At 37.6% G+C, this 21086-nt stretch overlaps 2 protein-coding genes across 4 annotated transcripts; both read left to right on the plus strand.

The window, feature by feature from the left end:
* The first annotated feature begins 2905 nt into the window (after positions 1 to 2905).
* On the plus strand, positions 2906 to 6025 carry LOC128216293 (uncharacterized protein K02A2.6-like). Its single transcript, XM_052922858.1, has one exon. The coding sequence runs from the start codon at positions 2906 to 2908 to the stop codon at positions 6023 to 6025; it is 3120 nt and encodes a 1039-aa protein (XP_052778818.1).
* A 3237-nt stretch (positions 6026 to 9262) lies between these two features.
* On the plus strand, positions 9263 to 20426 carry LOC128218213 (uncharacterized). 3 transcript variants are annotated; one of them, XM_052925813.1, is made up of 6 exons: positions 9263 to 9381; positions 10175 to 10250; positions 10845 to 10976; positions 14566 to 14685; positions 18147 to 18822; positions 19868 to 20426. In XM_052925813.1, exons 1-5 carry the CDS (start codon positions 9359 to 9361, stop codon positions 18543 to 18545), a joined length of 750 nt encoding a protein of 249 aa, XP_052781773.1. In that variant the 5' UTR covers positions 9263 to 9358; the 3' UTR covers positions 18546 to 18822; positions 19868 to 20426. The 3 variants fall into 3 exon arrangements, with proteins under 3 accessions (XP_052781773.1, XP_052781772.1, XP_052781774.1); XM_052925812.1 differs by having other exon boundaries at positions 14563 to 14685; positions 19868 to 20422; XM_052925814.1 differs by having other exon boundaries at positions 9324 to 9444; positions 14563 to 14685; positions 19868 to 20424.
* Positions 20427 to 21086: the final 660 nt, after the last annotated feature.

Here is a 21086-nt window from a genome sequence, read left to right on the forward strand (position 1 = left end):
AACAACAGGTGGGACATGGACGCTTAGAGTCGCCAAATAAAAACTGTCTCTGAAGACTGAAGCTATCATTCATCAACGACAACGTACAATTATTTGGACTAAGATGTATGCTATTAAGCATAATGCTTTAATGCACTGCTTTTGTAGATACATAAGCTTTAATAAATTAAACCATTCAAAAATAACTACTGGCGAATAGCTGGTGTTTAAACATAACAGCTGACCAACTTAAATCTTGTTTTGTTCATTTTTACAAGAATACTGTACACTGAATGTCTCCGAAAACTCGTCGTGTTGACATAATTCTTTAAATTAGCATAAAAAATGTAATACATTTCTATTTCAAAGAAAAGTATATAGTTTCTTATATAAACAGCTAATGGGCACATCATAACTGTAGAAACCATCACTGTATCTTCATTTTAATGAAATTTTCCGTTTCCGGGTCAGACATCGCGAAAACATATGACATTCTCAAAAATCAATCGAAGTAAACAACGTATGGTCATGACCGTATCATACTGATAAGATAACACCTTTAAACATATATTTTACGATAAAATATTGTTATAAAGTAAATTAACAATTGAAAACAGATGTTTCACTCACTTGATGATGCGCGTAACACCACCAATCGAGACCACTGGAGTGTGACCAAAAAAGAGGCAAAAAATGGAAATTTACGGACGGTCACGCACTTCCCATACACTTGACCCTTTTGACCTCCAACTGAGGACAGTCCATTTTTATGATATTATTTTTCGTTTCAAGTCATAAAACGAACTTTGAGACTACCTTAAAAAAATGCCAAATGAGACCGTCCTCAGTTGGCGGTAATGGTCTCAATCGTTGCTGTTATTTCTAAGGATTGTCCTCAGTTGGCGGTGTGTGCAAACCCAAACACTCACTCACTCACTCACTCACTCACTCACTCACTCACTCACTCACTCACTCACTCACTCACTCACTCACTCACTCACTCACTCACTCACTCACTCACTCACTCACTCACTCACTCACTCACTCACTCACCAACCCAACTACCCACCCACGCACCCAAACGCACGCACGCACGCACGCACCTACCCACCCACCCCAAAAAAACTTATAATTTCAATAATATTTTTTCCTTCTTTGTCTATATTGTTCTATTATGAAACAGACTATAGATCTATTAATACTTGTACCCTTGTTTAACCACTGGACTTCACTTGTAGAATAAACTTAGTAGCAGACTCACGTCTTGTGTTTGTCTTTCACTGCTATAAGTAAGTAAGTAAGTAAGTAAATTGTTTATTATAGTGACATGTGTATATAACATAATTACATTTTCAATACAAACATATAGTACATTCTACACCCGGTCCATCGGACCTATAAGTCACCTAAATATTAACGTTATGTAAAGCATATATTTATAGATATACATTTTTAAATTTGTATGTTACAGTGCAGTTAATCTGGTATAGATAATCAAGTTTATACATATGTAGCATCTATGAGTTATAAATATGGAGATTGTTCAAAGAGGTAATAATTTCATTCGATAAAGATTAAATGAAAAAAGCGAAAGCAAACGTGTACATGTGCAAAAATATGGAGGCAAAATAAATAAACATTATCATGTATATTGAATAGAAACACAATGTCATTCATGCGTTAAGAATATAACGTATTTCTCCTTATGGTGTATGCCTTCACAATATATTTTGCTAACTGTCTGACATGTTTTTGCATGAGATATGTGATTTTGCCTGTATCAGAGAGGTTTACAAATTCATCGTTGGACATAAGTGGTCCTAAACATGTAGTTCTTGGAGCATTGTACAATTGACATTTCAGGACAAAATGGCACTCGTTTTCCACTTCTTGGGAATCACAAAGTTTACAGAGTCTGGAGTTGACTGGTTCACCTAAATAACGACCTGTTTCTATTCGTAGTGGCAATATACCAGTCCTAAATTGAGCAAGTAATGAACGTTCGTTCTTCTTAAGAGCCGAGCTCAAATACGTTTCACATTTAAATTCTTGTTTAAATTCACGGTATGTTCGTAGTTTTGGCATGGATCCTACATCTGTTGACCAAATGTTATTAATGTAATGATTTCGCACAAGCATATGCACAGTCGGGATTTCAACAGGTAGCTTAGCATTGAATTTATCCAATAATCCGATATGCATCATGATCTCCTTGACCTCGCTTGACCAGTTTGTAGTACATCTGTTATAGTCCGTTTCAAATACTTGCGCGCATAGCCGGTCTCGGTCCATTAGCACGAGTCTATTCCAGAGGCGTAGCATATTACTCCATCTGCGGTAGCGGGTGGGAATCCATCCGGTGTCCCCGGTTAGGGCGGGTATTGGAGCAAATCGATGAACACCAAGAGCGTAACGTAGGGCACGGTTTTTGGACGTTATCCGATGATTGAAATTGCTTGTATCCCCACACCGAACTACAGTAATCCATGACGGGCACAACACATGCGTTATACAATTTTTCATAGGGTTTAAATCCAAGGTCCTTCAGTGTGTGTACTTTACTGATGACACTTCCAAGTGCTCTGCCGGCCCCTTTTGAGAGACCTTCACAAGTGAACGAGAAGTCGCCTTTATCTTGGAAAACGATACCGAGGTATTTGTATTTGTCCACGATTTCAAGGACATTTTCACCGATGTGAAAATTAAACTGTGTTCGTTGAGTACGTCCTTTCCGGAAGTGCATGCATTTTGATTTTGACGTATTAATCATCACACGCCAACGTTTACACCAGCTGTTGAGAACAACTATAACTTGAATACTTGTCAACCAAAACATAAAACATGGTGTCAGAAATTATCGAATTCACGTCAACAAAAATGGATATTATAAAATAAAAGCTCTTATAAGTGAACACTAATCAGCAAAATGGCTCTATCTGGAATATCTCCACCTGTGATGAATTGGGACAGTACAAACTTGCCGACCACGTGGGAAAAATTTGAAAGGCACATAAAACTGATATTCGCAGGACCTTTAAAAGACAAGACCGAAGAAGAAAAAGTAGCATTCTTACTTATTTGGGTCGGAGAAAAAGGACAAGATGTTTCACAATCATGGACATTAACAAATGAAGAACAGAAACAACTTGACACATACTTCACAAAATTCAAGAAACATGTTCAGCCGAAACTAAACCCAGTATTCGCCAGATTCCAATTTAACAACGAAAGGCAAGGAGAGGATAGCATAGAACAATTCGTTACCAGACTAAAGTTAAAAATAACGGAATGCAGATATCAAGAAAATACTGTGGACGAAATGATCAGAGATAGAATTGTATTTGGTATTAGTAATCAAAAACTAAGAGAGAAACTAATCAATGAGGGCGAAACACTCACCTTAGAAAGGGCCATTCAACTATCTCAAAATTTTGAATATTGTAAACAACAGATGAATATTCTTAATGCAAGATCACCCCAAGATGTCAACTACGTCAACAGCCGAGGTCGTGGACGTGGACATGGACGCAGACCTGAGATGCCAAGAGCGCAAAATTCGCCGCAGAATAGGAGGAAAGAACCGACTTGTGGAAAATGTGGGACAATACACAACCAATCAGACAGAAGGAAGTGTCCAGCATATGGAAAACAATGCATACGGTGTAAGAAATACAATCACTGGAAAATTGTATGCCGGTCGAAGAAAGATGTGCACCAAGTGACAAATAACGTGTCGCAGATGAGTGTGCATGACAATTCAGAGGAGGAGGATTCGTGGATGGATAATTACTTTTTAGATACGGTAAGTCATACACAATCGTCCGCCCCAGATCGTGCATTTGTAAATTTACGCATTGGTCCACATTTTCAAAACGTTAGTTTCAAAATTGACACAGGAAGCAGCGTAAATACTTTGCCAAAACGCCACTTTGAAAAGCTCAATGTCAAATCGCCATTAGAGGCCTCCGAATCAAATCTAACGTCTTACTCTGGTAACAAAATACAAGTCGACGGTAAAATTACACTCGCGTGCAAATATCGTTCGAAAACCGTGAACACAACGTTCTATATTGTAAGCAGTGATGCACCGCCGTTAATCGGGCTACAGACATCTGTAGATCTAGGATTAATACAACTGACTTACGCAATTGACCGAGAGCATGGCCAGCCAGTTAACAAAGAATACGTCATGTCAGAATATAGTGACCTATTCAAGGGCGTAGGTATACTACCCGGAAAAAGCAAACTGTATTTACGTGAAGACGCTATACCGGTAATAACGCCACCCAGACGCGTACCGGAAGCTTTAAAGTCGCGTTTAAAAGCCGAACTTGATCAAATGTTCAAAGACGAAATCATATCGCCAGTTACGGAACCTACCGACTGGGTTCATCCAATTGTAGTGGTTGAAAAACCGAACGGAAAGCTACGGATCTGCCTGGATCCAAAACCTCTCAATGACTCGATACGCAGACCGAACTACGCAATGTCAACGCTAGATGATGTGACCGTTAAACTCGCCGGCGCGACACAATTTAGCCTATTAGATTTGACACATGCATACTGGAGTGTACAATTAGACGAAGAATCTTCTTACCTAACTACATTCGCAACGCCGTTTCAAAGATATCGATTCTTACGTTTGCCGTATGGATGTAAAGCATCGTCTGACATTTTTTGTCAGAAGGTCAACGAAATATTTGAGGGATTATCAGGCATTCACCCGCTGGTAGACGACATTTTGATTTGGGGACGAACCCCTGAGGAACATGACAAAAACCTCAATCAAGTCTTGCTACGCGCACGCGAACGCGGGATAAAATTCAACGCACAGAAATGTTCAATCGGTGTGAAATCAGTTCCATTCTTTGGTCACGTGATCACCGACACTGGACTCATGGACGATCCTAAGAAAATCGAGGCAATTACGCAATTGCAAAGGCCGGATTGCCGCGAAAAGGTTGAAACACTATTAGGATTAGTTAATTACCTATCAAAATTCGCCCCGAACCTAGCAGAGGTTACCGCGCCTATCAGAAGCCTCCTGAAAAAGGACGTAGAGTTCCTGTGGGACGCCCCACAAGAGCAAGCATTCTCAAAGGTCAAGGAAATAATAACACAGGCCCCAGTGCTAGGTTATTATGACCCTAAAAAGCCGCTTGTCGTCGAAACGGATGCAAGCAAATATGGACTAGGTTGTTGTCTCATGCAAGACGGAAAACCCATCGCGTACGCAAGTAAGTCATTAACGCAGACTGAAATAGGTTACGCTGTCATAGAAAAGGAACTCTTCGGGATCTTATTTGCATTAAAAAGATTCCATCAATTAACTTATGGCAGAGAAGTTATTGTGCACTGCGATCATAAACCAATCTCAGCGATAATGAAAAAGCCATTGTCGGCTGCCCCGCCGCGCCTTTCTAGAATGTTACTCGCACTGTCAAAATACGAGGTAAATGTTCGCCACGTACCCGGCAAAAACATACCTGTAAGTGACTGTCTCTCGAGACAATCATTACCCGATACATTTCCCGGAATGATCGACGGTTTGGACTATCATGTTCATACAGTGCAAAAACAATTACATGTCACAGACAAACGACTCGAGATCATACGCGCCGAAACTGCTAAAGACCCACAAATGATAAAATTGAAACGGGCTATAAGTCAAGGCTGGTCAGAGAGTAGGTCAAACTGTGATCCAAGTATCGTGGAATTTCATCGCGATGAGATAAGCACAGAGGATGGTCTGATATTTCGAGGTCATACGCTTGTTATCCCGAAATCAATGCGAAATGAGCTTGTAGAAAAGGTTCACTCATCCCACCTGGGAATTACAAAAACGCTTGAACGAGCGAAAGACTCATTATTCTGGCCAGGCATGTCTAAACAAGTTACTGATTATGTAACAACCTGCCCAATCTGCCTTGCCCACAGGGATGCGAATGCTTCGCTACCATTGATCACAACTGAATTCCCGGACAGGCCATTTCAAAAAATCGCGACGGATCTTTTCCATTTTCATGAAAAAAAGAATACCTATTGACAATAGACTACTACAGTAGATTCTTTGAAGTAGATTACCTACCAATCACAAGGTCACAGACAGTAATTCTAAAATTACAAAAACACATGTCGCGAATGTCAATTCCCGATGTATTGGTATCAGATAATGCTAGCCAGTACACCAGCGCTGAATTTAAAAACTTCGCGAAAGAGTGGGGTTTCGAACACCGAACCTCATCTCCAGGTGTTCGGCCTTGCCGAAAGTAACGAAAGTAACGACCTTGCCGAAAAAGGTGTAGGTATCGCGAAAAAGTTAATGCAAAAAGCCAAGGACACTAAATCTAATCCTTATTTAGCGTTACTAGAATATCGCAATACTCCGTTGAAATGCGGATACACACCAAGTCAATTATTGTTAGGGCGCCGAACAAAATCAATCGTGCCGATAACAAACAAAGCATTAAAACCAACTTTGGTGAATGATCATGAAGTACGAAAAAGAATGATCGAATCGAAACAAAGACAAAAGTCAAATTTTGATAAGTCAGCACGATCGTTACCACCATTATGTGAAGGTCAATCTGTCCGTGTAAAATTCGGAAAAATCTGGAAATTAGGAAAAGTTGTGAAAGTTCACAGTGACCGATCATATCAGGTTCAAATGCCTGATGGCAGCAGTTATCGAAGAAATCGGTCAGTATTACACAAAACGCGCGAAAACACGAATGACATTGAACCGTTCCAAGCGCAAGTTTTGCAACATGAGCAAATACCTGTTACCCCTGTGTCTCCCCCAAAACACTCAAATGTTCCAGATAACAATAATGACCCGCCAGTAAACTCTGGATATTCAACAAGGGCTGGACGATTAGTGCGTGACAACCGAAAATATGTAGGAAGTGAATGGGTGAATTGAGAATGAACAATAACATCAGATAGTGAAGTCTAAATAAAAAGACAATGTTTTACTTAAAAATATATTTAGATATAACACTTTAATTAAAAGACACATGTATATGTATGTATCAAATTACAAAGAAGGAAGCTCTTTAAAACACTGTTGAATACTGTTAGTTGATAAAACATATAAATAATGATTTGATGAACATTATGAATATCATATATGTTTTCCTTTTTAAAACAGGGAGATGTTCTATTATGAAACAGACTATAGATCTATTAATACTTGTACCCTTGTTTAACCACTGGACTTCACTTGTGGAATAAACTTAGTAGCAGACTCACGTCTTGTGTTTGTCTTTCACTACTATAACTTGAATACTTGTCAACCAAAACATAAAACATATATGGTCAGCAATTGGTCAGCAAATATCCTCTTTTTCTATATCGTCAGCTAATAGGTCAGCACTTTAGCACGACCCCTCAATATCGGGTGGTGCTAAAAGCTGTTACCCGGTATCCGGTATCGCCCGGTGTCCGGTACCACTTGTCGATACCGGATTGAGTGCTACCGCAATGTTATCAGATGACTAATCTCATTATGACATGACCCGCTTTTGTATTGCCTTCTGAAGGTATCATTATCGGATAATGATCTTTGATGTTGGCGGTATGCTTGATTGTTCTATTGTATCTTGATTGTATTTTTTTGAGTTATAAACAACCATTTAAAATCGTTTACTGTCATATTTTTGAATTGCAAGATAGGCAAACTAGCGACAATAACAAATAATAGCGAACTCTCACACAAAATGCATAGGTAATTGCACGGAAAAAGATGTGCACAACGCATGTTTAATTATTGTTATAATTTAAACACGCATGATTGATATAAGTTCGTAAGCATATAATGAAAATATCAACAAACACAAAAAACATAGGTAATTGCACAAACCATTATGTGCCAAACGCATTTTCAATCAATGTTATAATTTAAACATGCATCACGAGACCATCGGTGGACATTGGATAACGGGCCTATCGATACCGGGATTTCTGAAGATAGTATTTTATTATCCGTTACCGATTGTGATGTAAATCCCGTATGTATAATGATTATACAAGAATTGGATATGTATTAGTCAGACAATGATATTGTCACATCTGAAAGTGTCAACTTTAAAAGGCACTGGACCAATAAACAGATACACAGGAAATTGACCCCATGCCGTGAGACAAGTGCAATAAACAAGGGGAAATATCTTGCTGCTCATGCTTGAAGTTAACATATTATAAGAAATGTATACTAAAAAAAACATGTTTTAAAGGCTTGACAGACAACAAAATTGGAATTTTCTTTTTTACGATTTTTCATACATATAAGATTTAAACCTACCGAGAAAAAACGAATAAGCACGTCGGCGTTTTGAAGATCAACACTGGATGTTAATTCAAATGAATTATTTCTATTCAAATATCACAATAAAAACCAAAAGTCATTTATTATCAAATTATAATGTATTATATTCAAGATTTACAACTTGTTAAAATTGTGAATATTAAGGGGACTGTCAACATATTAATACAGGTTAATCATACTATTCTTCGTTCATCAAACTAACTATTATGTTGTATTTGTGTAACATAATCAACGATTCAAGATTCAAACATATTTATTAAGAAACGTAAACATATTTTTTCTTTTTACATGATAAGTTAAATTTAGATTATATATCATGTGACATAGTAATAATTATTTCTAATCATGATTAATTGCATATTAATTAAGCATATTTAAGTGAAAGAAAAAATAAATAAACATGCATGCATAAATAACAATTTTAAAGGCCATGGTTGATTGTTGGGGACATTGATACCGGGCCTATCGATACCGGAATTTCTTAAGGGAATACATTCGGAGCTCCTCGGCCATTTTTTTCAAAAACAACCTCGGATGTATATGGACGGTTTACATACTTAAAAAGTGGTACGTTTAAGTCCGCTGCAAATAGATCGCGTTGTAATCTTATTTAGTAGTTAAATGTTATGACTTAACTCTTGGGAATCGTAACTATGTTTGCAATAATACACTTCACTGGCAATCAATTTAAACTGAGAGCAATTAATACAACTCTTAAACACTACATTTAATTAATGCTTTTATTAAAAAAAATACGGACTACTTCAACAGATGTACCGGCATACATCCGTGGTTGTTTTTGAAAAAATGGCCGAGGAGTTCCGAATGAAGGGAATATTATATTACCCGGTACCGTTTGTGACGAAAAACCCGGTATCAACATACTCTGGTAGATATCATAAACAGTCATACCGGCTTTTCTCAATATCGACACCGGGTCTCGGCTTTTAGCACCACTCTCAATATCATTCAATTTCGCGAATATTTATTTTCATCATCTGTCAGGATGCTTAGCAATAAGTATAATCCACTGCGGGTCCGTGGTCTGGTGGTATGAAAATTGACTCTCAACCCAGGTAAAAAATAACCATCTGCCTGTAGTGTGGTAACCACAAAAATCGTGTTATTGACGATACCATGTAAGGGAACTTTTTTATTATTTGAACATGCATTATACATATATATATTCCCTTAACATAAGAGTTGCCAAAACCAAAAATACTCTGAAGTACTGGCTTTTTTTAAATGGAATAGTACTTTTGGAGAAACTCACAGGGCAGGTTGCTGCCTAGCTACACTAATGAGAGAACAGGGATACATTTTTATTACTTTGACATTTCTTTTGTTGCTCTGTAACGTCTCAAGTCTGCCATAGTGATAAAATTGTCAAAAGACTCGTTGATAGCCATTTAGGTGGATGAGGCTACAGTCATGCCACTCTACTCTAGCCATGCTTCTTCCAGTGTTGGTATTGGCAGACTTGTTGCATTCATCGCCTTTGTCATTCAATCCAGTTTTATCAATATTCTTAAGCCTTTCAAAGTTAAAAGAGTTAAAAGTTGGATATCAGTCACTCTACTGATCTTCTCAAAAAATCAATACTTATTTCAGTCATGTAAAAAAAGGACTGATGCTTGTCAACATATGCCTGTTATGTGGTTATAGCTACAATAATGTGCCTTCAGGGATACTTTTTTTATTTTGATATAAATATATACATGTATGTACATTGAGGTTGCACATAACTTTTTATTTAATTTGTGGTAACTCTTAATTTGTTATCATTCACCATTTCTGTGTAATAAGGTATACTTATCACTACCCAAGGGAAAGTAAGCAACGCTGACAGGATTTTCTGATATTTTTCAGACTTGAGTCCAATATGTCACTACTGTCTGGAGCAAAATCTGGACCGAGTTTTCAAGTGTATAAAACATTAGTGAAGGTATTTCACTTGTTATTTTCAATTAATTGAGATATATATATATAAATGCATAACTATATAATTGCTAATTTCTCAATGTATGACAACTAATATCACATTGTTTTAAACTTTTAATCTTGTATTTATATACCAATCGGACCCCCACCCCCACCCCCCTCCTTTTGGTCCTGGGAATAGTGGGGACTTTTGGTCCAGCCAATCCCAGGTAAACCTCGCCCTGCGTGGACAAACTGCTGGTCAAATCTCCGCCAAATGCCCCTGCACCCCAGGGACATCCTAGCTAAGGCCCATTCCTTGCTATTTTTTGCGCACCCCCCCCCCCCACCACATTCACTTGGCAATGCAGTGCCACCTGGAAGATAATAACATGGCCCATTTCCCCCTTTATCCGTGGTATACCCCGATCCTGGGGGGGGGGGGGGCATGGTTGCTATTGACTGGTGCATGAGTGGAAACAAAGAAGTTATTTGTTTCCCTAATTTCAAATTTACATGAGTGGTCTTTTAATACGTAATTAATTCAGCTGGGCAATACAACTATATAACATTGATAAAACGCTTGTTTGACTTTATATTTCTTTTCATGTTTCTCCAGTTTGTTAGAAGCTGTCGAAATGAAGCGTTTGATCGATACCCACTGTTGTTTCACGAACAGTTCCAAACTTCAAAGGACAGGCATTTCAGCTACATGCTGCAGAAACTGCGACCCAGAAGAAGAACATCCCAGGTATATGTTCACTAGAGAGTGTGTGAAATATTATGTTAGATAATAAGTATCTTCATTGGTCGAGAGTGTAAGAAAGGTTCATCCCAACCCAAGCATAGGTTTTTTTACAAAAAAGATGTTTACTGATTTTCCGGAGAACACCCTTTTGCAAGAGTTGGTATGAACTATTTTACACAAGCGGCCATGGTGGATGCTATTATTCCCACCTCAGTTAAACTAAATACCGTATAGTAAAAATGTATTTTTTATGCTGGAACTCTTTTTTGTGTTACAAGTGAAGAAAAGGTTGTTCCATGTGGGTATTTTTTATCTTTGCCATTGGGCAAGGTAAGGATATCCAGCAAAAACATTTGGAACTACTTACTGTTTATAGAAATATATAGGGCTACAGACAAGCATGGACATCCTATCTTTTGAAGTTAGTTTGATGGCTATATCCCCCCCCCCCCCCATTCTGTCATAAATTTAACATTTAAATCAAATTTTCATGAAACTTGTCAACATTTAAATGCACAAGTTTTTTTTTTTTTATAAACATAAATCCCAATTGATGCAAGTTAATTATTTCTGCTCCATATACAATTAATGAAAGTAAAAAGCAATTTTTAATTACTGCCCACTATCTATGTAATCTATTAAAAAAATCCATTGTCGAATAAAAAATCTATTTTACTAATATATGGTGTGCCGATTGCCTCATATCTAAAAATATTTTGAAGGCGACTATAAATTAATTTCTAGATTTTCATCCCCGCCCCCTGCTCTTTTTATTCGCTGCTTTTTAGTTTTATTGACTCAAATAAAAAATGTTGAACTCAGTCTGTTTTTGCATACCTGTCTGGTACTGTCTGGAAGTGGTGTTTATTCATACCTACGGTGTCAATGTATAACATTCACATTTGAAAAAGGAGAAATGTTACTATTGTGTTTATGGCTCGTCTGCACATGTTTAAAGTTTTGTATGCAATAAGCAAGAACATGAACACATTTTCAAAGGTGAAACTGTCATCAAAAAAAAAGAAAAAATGTCACCCCCCATCCCCCATTTAAAAAAAATGGATGAAAATCTAGCAAATACTTTTTTTTTTTAATAAAACAGCATGCTCTCACTAAACTCATCATACTGTTGATGTTGCTTCCTTTCTCTGATTGTTTTTTATCCTGTCACTTGTAAACATGTATATTTTTGTCAACTGATGATGTAATGCAGAAGGGTTTAGATAATATTGTGAATGTTTTAAAAAAAAACAATGTGTGTGTGTTTTTAGCTCACCTGTCACTTTGTGACAAGGTGAGCTTTTGTGATCGCCTTTTGTCCGGCGTCCGTCGTGCGTAGTGCGTCGTCCGTCAACAATTTACTTAAAAGACATCTCCTCCTTAACCGCTGGGCCAATATTAATAAAACTTCATAGGGATGGTCCTTGGGTGGTCTTCTATCAAAGTTGTTCAAAGAATTCAATTCCATGCAGAACTCTGGTTGCCATGGCAACCAAAAGGAAAAACTTTAAAAATCTTCTTCCCCCAAACCACAAGGCTTAGGCCGTTGATATATGGTAGGTAGGATCACCAAATGGTCCTCTACCAAGATTGTTCAAATTATGGCCCTTGGGTCAAAATTGGCCCCGCCCCGGGTGGTCATGGGTTTTCTCTATATGTTTATACTGAAAACTTAAAAAATATTCTCCTCTGAACTTACTTGGCCTAGAGCTTAGATATTTGGCATGATTCATTGTCTAGTGGACCTCTACAAAGATTGTTCAAATTATGGCCTTGGGGTCAAAATTGGCCCCGCCCCGGGGGGTTAGGGTATTCTCTATATGTTTATAGTGAAAACTTCAAAAATCTTCTCCTCTTAACTTACTTGGACTAGAGCTTAGATATTTGGCATGATTCATCGTCTAGTGGACCTCTACAAAGATTGTTCAAATTATGGCCCTGGGGTCAAAATTGGCCCCGCCCCGGGGGGTTAGGGTATTCTCTATATGTTTATAGTGAAAACTTCAAAAATCTTCTCCTCTTAACTTACTTGGACTAGAGCTTAGATATTTGGCATGATTCATCGTCTAGTGGACCTCTACAAAGATTGTTCAAATTATGGCCCTGGGGTCAAAATTGGCCCCGCCCCGGGGGGTCATGGGTTTTCTCTATATGTTTATAGTGAAAACTTAAAAAATCTTCTTCTCTGAACTTACTTGGCCTAGAGCTTAGATATTTGGCATGATTCATCGTCTAGTGGACCTCTACAAAGTTTGTTCAAATTATGGCCCTGGGGTCAAAATTGGCCCCGCCCCGGGAGGTCATGGGTTTTCTTTTTATGTTTATAGTGAAAACCTTAAAAAATCTTCTTCTCTGAACTTACTTGGACTAGAGCTTATATATTTGGCATGATTCATCGTCTAGTGGACCTTTACAAAGATTGTTCAAATTATGGCCTTGGGGTCAAATTGGCCCCGCCCCGGGGGGTCATGGGTTTTCTCTATATGTTTATAGTGAAAACTTCAAAAATCTTCTCCTTTGAACTTACTTGGACTAGAGCTTAGATATTTGGCATGATTCATTGTCTAGTGGACCTCTACAAAGATTGTTCAAATTATGGCCTTGGGGTCAAAATTGGCCCCGCCCCAGGGGGTCATGGGTATACTTGATATGTTTATAGTTAAAACTTCAAAAATCTTCTCCTCTTAACTTACTTGGACTAGAGCTTAGATATTTGGCATGATTCATCGTCTAGTGGACCTTTACAAAGATTGTTCAAATTATGTCCTTGGGGTCAAAATTGCCCCCGCCCCGGGGGGTCATGGGTTTTCTCTATATGTTTATAGTGAAAACTTAAAAAATCTTCTCCTCTGAACTTACTTGGCCTAGAGCTTAGATATTTGGCATGATTCATCGTCTAGTGGACCTCTACAAAGTTTGTTCAAATTATGGCCCTGGGGTCAAAATTGGCCCCGCCCCGGGGGGTCATGGGTTTTCTTTTTATGTTTATAGTGAAAACCTTAAAAAATCTTCTTCTCTGAACTTACTTGGCCTAGAGCTTAGATATTTGGCATGATTCATCGTCTAGTGGACCTCTACAAAGATTGTTCAAATTATGGCCCTTGGGTCAAAATTGGCCCCGCCCCGGGGGGTCATGGGTTTTCTCTATATGTTTATAGTGAAAACTTCAAAAATCTTCTCCTCTTAACTTACTTGGACTAGAGCTTAGATATTTGGCATGATTCATCGTCTAGTGGACCTCTACAAAGTTTGTTCAAATTATGGCCCTGGGGTCAAAATTGGCCCCGCCCCGGGGTGTCATGGGTATTCTCTATATGTTTATAGTTAAAACTTCAAAAATCTTCTCCTCTGAACTTACTTGGACTAGAGCTTAGATATTTGGCATGATTCATCGTCTAGTGGACCTTTACAAAGATTGTTCAAATTATGGCCTTGGGGTCAAAATTGGCCCCGCCCCAGGGTGTCATGGGTATATAATGGAAGAATGTGCAATATATGACAGGTGAGCGATTCAGGGCCATTTGGCCCTCTTTTTTTATTATACAAAAATTTTTATACTGGTATATTTTTTTTACATATATTATTTTAGAAGTTCAAAAAGAGCAGCGCAGATCCTAAAGTATACAGACATGACATTAGTCCAGGACAGAGAGACCCTCTTGAAGTCCTGAAAATTCAGTACGAGGTTATGAAGGCTACGGGAAATATACAGGTACATGTATACATGTTCACATCTATTTTATTTTGACTAGAATGATTTCATAAATAATGGCTCCATAGGTAACTCCATAGGTAATAGTTAGCAACCATATTATACTATGTATAGGACGCAGCATAAATAGGACGGGGGCAAAATTAAAATACCTGAACAATTGGGTAAAAAAACATTAATACCATAGGTAGAACTCATTGAAAAATGTCCAAATAAGCAGACACCATTTTTGTTCTTTACACAGTATAATATGCTATTATTTTTATCTTCTAAATGATTAGGTTGCAATTGGCAGGCCAAACACAGCCTGGGGCTGGCTTATCTTTTAGAAGACCAGAAAGAATTGCCTCTTTTCTTAGTGTTCATCATGAATTCCCTATCGAATGCCTCTATTCTACCCATGCGCCAGCTTCTTTGAACATTCACTTAAAATAAAACTTAGAGCCAAATAAAAAATAGGTTTGTTTCTGGTCACATGCCCAAAAAGGTTTAGGTTGAAGGATTTGTTTTTTATTCTTCTAAAAAGGCATGTTTAAAGAAATACTGATTTTTTTTCTATGAAAAATAAAACACAAACAGTACTGATTAAAGTTCCAAATTTGGCATCCAATCTGTAGACTGAATATGTTTGTAAATGACAGTATCTGTATATACTAAGATTTATTTGAATCTTTAATAAAAGCAGGACTAAAGTTTTAATTGGTCCTTTAAATACCAACACGGTCCTGCAATGCAAATTGTGTTGCATGACCTCAAGGCCTGCAATGTCATAAAGACTTATATTAAGACTGATATTACTTCTCCCCCATTCATGGGGAGACATATCGTTTTGGTCCTGTTCTTCATTCCATCAGTCCGTATGTCACACTTTGTTTCCCCTCTATAACGTAGTAGAATGCTTTGACCCAGGAGCTTCAAACTTGTTATGGAGGTTGGTCATGACCAGTAGATAACCCCTATTGGTTATGAGATCAGTAGGTCAATGGTTGCCGTTACCAACAGGTTAAAAAAATATTTTTTTGGTGGGGACCATAAGCTGGAAGATGGTTTTCCTTCTTTTATAAGCTAAAGAATGCTTGCTACCAGGAACTTCATACTTGGTATGCCAGCTGTTCATGACTAGTAGATGACCCTTATTGATTATGCGATCAGTAGGTCAACGTCCAAGGTTGTGATGACATAAGCTGAAAAATGTTTTCAGCTCACTCTAAAGAATGCTTGTACCAAGGAACTTCATACTTGGTATGCCAGTTGGTCATGAGCAGTAGATGACCCCTATTGGTTATCAGATCAGTAGGTTGATGGTCAAGGTTGCCGTTACCTTCAGGTAAAATATGATTTTTAGGCGTTGATCATAAGCTGAATAATCAGGTTTCCGCTTTATTATATCCTGAAGAATTCTTGCACCAAGCAACTTCATACTTGGTATGCCAGTTGGTCATGACTTGTAGATGACTCTTATTGATTTTGAGATCAGTTAAACAAGATGGTACTTCTTATATCCATTAATTTTAAGCTCGACTATTCGAAGAATAAGAAAGGAGAGCTATCCTAGTCACCCGAGCGTCGGGGTCGACGTCGGCGTAACCACTTATGTTAAAGTTTTTGTAAGAGTTTTTGTACCACCTCAAATGTTTTCAAAGTCCATTGATATCTGGCTTTGAAACTTAGCACGCTTGTTCACCATCATGCCCCAACCTGTACACAGGAGGACATAACTCTATCAAGCATTTTGACATGATTATGCCCCTTTTTCTACTTAGAATTTATGTAAAAGTTTGCGTACAACCTCAAATATTTTCAAAGTCCATCGACATCTGGCTTTGAAACTTTGCACACTTGTTTACCATCATGCCCCCAACCTGTACACAGGAGGAGGTAACTTTATCAAGTATTTTAACAAAATTATGTCCCTTTTTCGACTTAGGATTTATGTTAATGTTTGCGTACCACCTCAAATATTTTCAAAGTCCATTGAAATATGGCTTTGAAACTTTGTACACTTGTTCACCATCATGCCCCCAACCTTCACACAGGAGGAGGTAACTTTATCAAGCATTTTAACAAAATTATGCCCCTTTTTCTACTTAGGATTTACGTTAAAGTTTGCGAACCACCTCAAATATTTTCAAAGTCCATTGACATCTGGCTTTGAAACTTAGCACGCTTGTTAACCATCATCCCCCCAACCTGTACACAGGAGGAGGTAACTTTATCAAGCATTTTAACAAAAGTATGCCCCTTTTTCGACTTAGAACTTACGTTAATGTTTGCGTACCACCTCAAATATTTTCAAAGTCCATTCACATCTGGCTTTGAAACTTTGCACACTTGTTCACCATCATGCCCCCAACCTGTACACAGGAGGAGGTAACTTTATCAAGCATTTTAACAAAATTATACCGCTTTTTCTACGTAGGATTTACGTTAAAGTTTGCGAACCACCTCAAATATTTTCAAAGTCCATTGACATCTGGCTTTGAAACTTAGCACGCTTGTTAACCATCATCCCCCCAACCTGTACACAGGAGGAGGTAATTTTATCAAGCATTTTGACATAATAATGCCCCTTTTTCTACTTAGAATTTATGTTAAAGTTTGAGTACAACCTCAAATATTTTCAAAGTCCATTGACATCTTGCTTTGAAACTTAGCACACTTGTTCACCATCATGCCTCCCAACCTGTACACAGGAGGAGGTAACTTTATCAAGCATTTTAACAAAATTATGCCCCTTTTTCTACTTAGGATTTACGTTAAAGTTTGCGAACCACTTTCAAAGTCCATTGACATCTGGCTTTAAAACTTAGCACGCTTGTTAACCATCATCCCCCCAACCTGTACACAGGAGGAGGTAACTTTATCAAGCATTTTAACAAAAGTATGCCCCTTTTTCGACTTAGAACTTACATTAATGTTTGCGTACCACCTCAAATATTTTCAAAGTCCATTGACATCTGGCTTTGAAACTTAGCAGGTTTGTTCACCATCATGCCCCCAACCTGTACACAGGAGGAGGTAACTCTATTATGCATTTTGACAAAATTAAGCCCCTTTTACGGCTTAGAATTTACATTAATGTTTGCTTACCACAAATATTTTCAAATTAAATTTATGTAAATTTCTCAGCACATTAGATTGAAATCTAATTTAACAGTGATCCTTGCATGTTTCCCCAAAACTTTTCAATCCATACACCAAAAAGCGGCAGAATAGTCGAGCGCGCTGTCTCTGTGACAGCTCTTGTTAATATTTATAGGATCATTGATCTCATGCAGTAGATATTCACTATTGAATAGGGGTGAATAGGTCAAACAAGGTCACTATAGGTTTGTCCCAAGTTCAAAATTACCAATTTCATGTCCATCAACGATTATTTTTCAGCTACGACCACACAATGGGGGAGGCAAGCACTTTTACAATCCAACATTTTAGTTATGAATTTCATTATATATTTTTAGATGCCCAAATCTATGAGACCAGAAGATTGGTATGCGCTGAGAAACCTGGATCCAAATGCCAGCAGCTTGCTTTACAAGTCGATCAAACAAGAGGAAGAGATTCTTGAAAGAATTAAACTCGGACACATCCAAAATGACGAAGAGTTTGTAAAAGCTACCGAGAGTGAGACTTCATTACAAAATCCATTTTATCTGGATTTTGAGGATAACACTTCACGTCAACTGTCAGCGAATGTTTGGAATGACAGATTAGCGAATTGTTTTGGAAAAAATGTTGTAGTGAATTGTCAAGGGATTAACTCATTTCGTGAACATATATCAGTTAATAGCATTTGCCGAAATGCTTTTAACAACTACTCAACAAACATTTATACTGATATGAACAGAAGTGTCCTTTGAATTTGCACTTTGTATGTCAGAAAAATATTAACATTGGACAATCGGAAAAGGACTTTCCTTCATCAAATTTTCATCATGTACATCAGGAAAGAGAATTTTTTCCACGGGAAAAGTTGGTCTTCATTTCGAACTCTTTACCCAATGTGTATGAAAATAACACGGACGATATTCCTGTGATATTCAACTTCGGTTTAGAAATTCGGCAAGATCTTGTGTTAGAATACGCCATGAGAAATAACATTAGGCATGCCACATTGCCGATATCAAAGTTTGTAATGTAAGTCACCTCTTTCATTTGATTTGATAAACATGTTTGTTTTTCTTTACTGAAAGTAGCGCCAAAATAGACCAGATTCATTTCATAGTTACAAATATATCTATTTTCATAGTTTGGTCTAAAAATCATTATCGTAAAAATTAGAAAAAAATGACCCCCATCCTGAAATCAAAAAATGTCCCTTTTGCATAACTGAAAAACTTAATACGTAAATATATTGCCATGTACGCTTGTTATTGCAGAATATAAAAATATCTTTATTTAAAGAGGAAGGTTTAAAAATAAAAAATAAAAAAAAATACCCCTCCACAGCATTGACATTTTAGGTGGCATTTCTAAATTTTTCCATGCGGTTTCCTATCAGGGCGGCAATTGGGGGTATCAATCACATTCAGTGAAATATAGAAACAATTTTGCTGAGAAAATATCAGATCACAAGTTAAAAATCGTTTGAAAATTGGTGATTAATGGCTAAAAGCGTGACTAGCGCTTTAAGAAAAAATATTTTTTTGGCATTTTCCAACAGATCTGTTCTATTGTGAGTTATCTTAATACATGTATATGATTGAATTGAAGGCATAGATGTCAAATTGAGCTGATTCTGAGACAAAAAATACAAAAGTCAAATCGGTCGATCTGTGAGAGTGCAGCTTTTACTGTTACTATAATGTGTGCAAGACTCTAAATACCTCATGAACTGTGTGAAGTGCTATAAATATTGAACAATACTTTTTAGTTTTAACATTATATATTTTACAACGATTGTGTAGAAAGTTATGATAAGTTATGATAATTTAAACAGAGTCACTCTCGTTGGCACAATGTTGCGCGAGAGTTTGGTCTTGTGTTGTACGGAAAATTGGAGTGCCCAGAGAAAACCAATTGTCCGGCTTGGTGACCACTAACCAAACTCACATGTGCCCAGGCTGGGATTTGAACACAGGTCGCCTTGGTGAGAAGAGAGTGCGTAAACCACTACGCCAACCACATAGAAAACTCTTTGCTCTATACACATGTAATTGTATATGTGTTTATGCATTTTCAGGTTGACAAATAATCCTAACAGAGATGAGATAGTCGTAACACCGGTTCAACAGTTGGAGATTCTACGGGACGTCGAAGCTGGTATTGACTGGGAAACGGCTATTTTCAACAACCTACTGTACCCTTCACAAAGACTTGTTAGAACTTCAAAAGCGTACCAAGCCATTCGCAAGAACCGACACGCAGATTATTATTTACCGATACATGATTTGGTGATGGATACTTTATTGAAGGCGAAGAAAAAGAAATGTTAAGGAACAAATATTTACAATAAAGCATGTGTGACAATTGCAAAACACATGAGCCGATTATTTGGTTGCAGAAATACTTTTGTGTTATTATACCTATAGAACAATTTAAAAAACAAAACAATTGACTGGATTGTACATTGCATTGTCTTGAATATAGATATGCTGTTTATAATAAACAGACAAACAGTGTTGGAACGTATAAACTTCTTGTTATGACATAAACTACCTGTTATGACATTAAATCCCAGCTTCATAAAGTGATGTAGGGACTACATAGGAATTGTGTGCATGATCATGTTCGTTCGTCCGTCCATCTTTTCCTTTTTGTCCGTTCCATATCTTTCTCATTCAAGGTCAGATTTTCAATTAATTTGGCATGGTGATCACCGTAGCATGAGGATGTGTTGTGCACAAGACCGGTGTTCCTTCTTCAAGGTCAAGGTCACAGCATTGTTCTGAACTTAGTGTGTATTACGGTCCGTCCGGTTTTCATCCACTCCATATCTTTCTAGGCTTCCAAGGTCAGAGTTTTAAATGATTTGGCAGAAGTTACCACCATAGCATGAAGATGTGTCGCTCACTAGATTTTCCCTTCTTCAAGGTCAAGGTCACAGCAATGTTCTGAACTTAGTGTGTCCGGCGGTCTGTCCTGTTTTCATCCACTCCATATCTTTCTTAGTCATGGTTGGATTTCAAAATATGTTGCAGAAGTAACAGTACGGCAGAAACATGAGGACGAATCATGCACAAGACTTGTTTCCGTACTTTCAAGGTCAAGGTCTCAGCAAGCTTCTGAACTTAGTATGTCTCGCTCTATAAGCCTAACTGATAAAAAATAGTGTCCGGTCCATATATATCTTTCTCATTCATGGTCAGATTTTAAAATTATTTGGCAGTAGTGACTACAATAGGATGAGGATGGGTTGAAGACAGGATTTCCTAATTTAAGGTCAAGGTCACAGCAACCTT

The sequence above is a fragment of the Mya arenaria genome, chromosome 14 (genome assembly GCF_026914265.1).
Source record: "Mya arenaria isolate MELC-2E11 chromosome 14, ASM2691426v1".
Classification (NCBI taxonomy): domain Eukaryota; kingdom Metazoa; phylum Mollusca; class Bivalvia; order Myida; family Myidae; genus Mya; species Mya arenaria.

Bases quoted from the DNA above. Each gene is read 5' to 3' on its own strand.
- LOC128216293 (XM_052922858.1), top strand. From the start codon at position 2,906: ATGGCTCTATCTGGAATATCTCCACCTGTGATGAATTGGGACAGTACA.
- LOC128218213 (XM_052925812.1), top strand. From the start codon at position 9,359: ATGAAAATTGACTCTCAACCCAG. The intron at 9,382-10,174 runs GTAAAAAATAAC...GATATTTTTCAG, and splicing joins AAAATTGACTCTCAACCCAG to ACTTGAGTCCAATATGTCAC. The intron at 10,977-14,562 runs GTATATGTTCAC...ATATTATTTTAG, and splicing joins CCAGAAGAAGAACATCCCAG to AAGTTCAAAAAGAGCAGCGC.